This window comes from Sinocyclocheilus anshuiensis, unplaced genomic scaffold (genome assembly GCF_001515605.1).
Source record: "Sinocyclocheilus anshuiensis isolate Anshui unplaced genomic scaffold, SAMN03320099.WGS_v1.1 scaffold948, whole genome shotgun sequence".
Classification (NCBI taxonomy): domain Eukaryota; kingdom Metazoa; phylum Chordata; class Actinopteri; order Cypriniformes; family Cyprinidae; genus Sinocyclocheilus; species Sinocyclocheilus anshuiensis.
Window position 1 is genome coordinate 910532 of NW_015549709.1, and position 3573 is coordinate 914104.

Consider the following 3573-nt stretch of genomic DNA (forward strand, 5'->3'; position numbering starts at 1 on the left):
TATATATATATATATGGATATAACGATAATAAACCTGACATACATCAATATAGATCAGTGAAAAGTGACTTAGAAAATTTTAGAGACTTAAGAGTGCTGCTTGTAAAGGATTAATTAAAAAATAAAATTGCAAAAACTATTCAGACTAACTAACAAATAAATAGACTTGAGTGCTAAGAAATGCAAATTACAATGTTTTTAAGATGTAAAAGTGCATTTCAGTTCATTCATTTTTATTGTTACATTTCATCATTTTTTTTAAATTAACTTTTATTTGTCAATTTGGAATGTTATGTTATTTATTTTTTATTGTATTTATTAATAATTATATTTAGTTGTTTAAAAAGGCATTTAATTAATTCATAATTGATTCTTTTTTTCATTAATTGTCCTTCATACACCAAACATGAGTTTGAGCTGCCTTCCTAGACAGCGTTTTTAGACATCATAGAAGTGTTTAAATATTCAAAAGCAAACATGCTGTCTAGGTAGTCAGCTCACTAGGTTTACTCACTAGGTAGACAGCATTCTTGAAATAGTTTTAAACTCATTTAATGTGTACCAGTTACTTCTATGATATTTTAAAGAATAAAACAAACTGCTTTTGATATGTGGTTTATATTCTCTCGAATGATATTAGATTTAATTCAGATAACATCATTCAGTCTCTGCACCATAATCGCGTCTCTCCCACACACACATCTGATTTAGAAAACTCACATCTGTTGGGTTGGAATAAAGGCTGCCAGAACGTTCCAGAAAAGCCCAGAAGCTGAAAGTATCTGAGCTTCAGTAGTGAGGTTGTGTAACGCGTTATATGACTCAATTGTGCATTAAAAGAGACGGCTGGAGAGACTCGTGTAAATAATGTGGAAAGCTGCTGGAAATCTGAGACATCAGAGTGAGTGGGAGCAGAAAATAGAAAGGATTTAGTACAATTCACAGTTCACTCTCCAGCTAACTAAGCCACATGTTTAAAACCAGGTAAATATTTCTCAATATACAAAAGTTTGGGGTCCGGAAGATTTTTCTTTTTAAAGAAATGAATACTCTTATTCAACAAGCACACATTAAATTGATTAAAAGTGACAGTAAAGACAATTATAAAGAGTGTTGGGTAAATAAAAATTAATTACTCACTACTAATTACATCTTCTACAGTGTAATTAGATTACTGTACTCAGTACTCTCTCTAAAAACTATTGCATTACTTATTAGTAATTATTACTTTCTAAATCCTATATCAACCTCGACCAGTTGAACAATACAAGAGCTCTTTTAATCCTTTCAAAAAAATTATATAAAATTGCATAAATTATTCTTCAACTGACCAAAGTATTTAAAAGGACAAGGTTACATTAAAAGCATACATTTTAACATTAGATGTTACATTTTGATGTTAAATTCACTATTGTTTTATATAGAATTGTTCTGTAGTCTGTACAGTATTTAATTAAATTCCATTAAATCCCTTACTTTTTAAATGGAATAGTAATTAAATTACAGTAATTAATTACTTAGTAATGCATTGCACCCAACACTAAAACAGGTGAGCACCGAAACCGTTTCTTAATATACACTACTGTTCAAATGTTTGGGGTCAGTATAATATTCTTTTTTTTTTTTTAAGAATAAAATTAACATTTTTTTCCGGCATGCATTAAATTGATCAAAAGTAACAGTAAAGACATTTATAATGATACAAAAGATTTCTATTTCAAATAAATGCTTCATTCACAAATGCTTTCTATTCATTAAAGAATCCTGAAAAATGAAAGCAGCACAACTTTTTTAGCATTGATGATAATCTGAAATGTTTCTTGAGCAGCAAATCAGCATATTAGAATGATTTCTGAAGATCATGTGACACTGAAGACTGGAGTAATGATGCTGGAAATTCAGCTGCGCATCACAGGAATAAATTACAGTTTACGATATATTCACATAGAAAACAGCTGTTTAAAATTGTAATAATATTTCAGGATTTTACTGTATTTTTGGTGCAATCAATGCAGCCTCAGTGAGCAGAAGTGACATCTCTGTCTTTCTCCCCGCAGCACCAGTTCCTGAAAGCGGCCAAGCCTCTGTCCAGCCTCACGCCGCTGATCATAGCAGCCAAAGAGGCGGCCAAAAACAACCGCTAGCCTCTATGGGATGACTCCCGGCCCCACCTGTCCTCCGCCCCGACCCCCAGAGCTCCCTGTCAGCCATCTCTCTCTCTCTCTCTCGCCCCGCGCAGGAGCTCTCGTGCCGAGGGTTCATCCGCCCCTCGCCCTCTACTGCTGATGTTTTAGGGTCCGAGGGGCGTCTGCGCTCACTGCTGTGGTCACCGAAAAAGATGACTCTGAATGATGACATCACTGGAAACAAAGGGCCACGGCGCGTCAGGCCCAAAGCATTATGGGGGATTTTCCCCGGCTGACTCTCTCTGGGTCTCACTGTCAGTTTTTCTGTTGCTTTTTTTTTTTGTCGTTTACTTTTGTGTTCAGATCATGGGAACATGATTGATGTTTTCATGTGTGTATTTGTTGGGGTTTTCGTTCATTTTATAATGTTTTCTGTGTGTGTGTGTGTGAGCGAGTGTGTGTGCGTTCGCCGGGTCATAGATTAGCTGAGATTGCGACGTGATTGCGACAGAAAGATCTCGTCTGATGTATGTTTTTTTGATATTGAAACATGATGATTTGCAACAGACTATTGATTAAGGTACTATGAAGGATGCTTGTGCATGAAGAGACTGCATTTCTGATGATGAAACTATCACCTGAGGTCCATTCTGTCCCATAATTCCTCCACACGTCGGAAACCCAACAAAACATGACTGCATTACGATGTTTTGTATTGCCATAAACATTAATAGAATTGAAATTTTCTGATATTACGTTCACGTACCCTTGGGCCTTAAACTGTGACGTGAATAGTAGGACGTACGAAGACGGCACAACACACGAAGATGCAATCTGTCACCATTCTGATTCTTTCAGTGGACTGATGGGATTTATTTAGAAGAGAATCTTTCCTGTAAGCAATCAGTGTGTTTCTGCGGACCATAAACTCTTTATAAGGCCTTTTGATGAATTTAAATTCTTAATTGAAATGGGACGAATAAACTTCAGAATTAATTACAGTGTCCAGGTGATCTTTTCGTAAATGCTGTGTTGCTAAATGTGTCCCAAAATGCAATGCTCTCAACTTGAACTTTGTGTTTAATAACTTTTTATATTATATTATGATCTTTTCATCTCTTGTTTGACTCATTATTTTTTATTGAATGCAAAGAGTTTGAATGTAAAAACGTGAAAAAAGCTTACATTACTTTTTCTTTTTTTGGTTTATCTATTTCTGGATGGTGGACATATTGATTAATTATTGTTATTATTATTATTATTATTATTATTATTGGTAAAAGTTAAAGCATTTTTACACAAAAATGTTTAAAAATAAATTAAATAACCAACATAATGAGGACATTTTTTTTATTTTATATTATAGGTACAAGTTCAAATATTTCTACACAAATTTAGATTTAAAGATAAATAATAAGTCATTAAATAACCATGTTATTTTTTGAGA

The 3573-nt window shown here is 33.7% G+C and overlaps 1 protein-coding gene across 1 annotated transcript in view; it reads left to right on the forward strand.

Moving 5' to 3' along the window:
- Positions 1-3197, forward strand: part of pak1 (p21 protein (Cdc42/Rac)-activated kinase 1) — a 54765-nt gene extending 51568 nt beyond the window's left edge. The window contains exon 15 of the mRNA XM_016450088.1: positions 2058-3197. Coding sequence (XP_016305574.1) covers positions 2058-2144 — 87 coding nt within the window. The 3' untranslated portion in view covers positions 2145-3197. The remainder of the gene's footprint in view (positions 1-2057) is intronic.
- Positions 3198-3573: the final 376 nt, after the last annotated feature.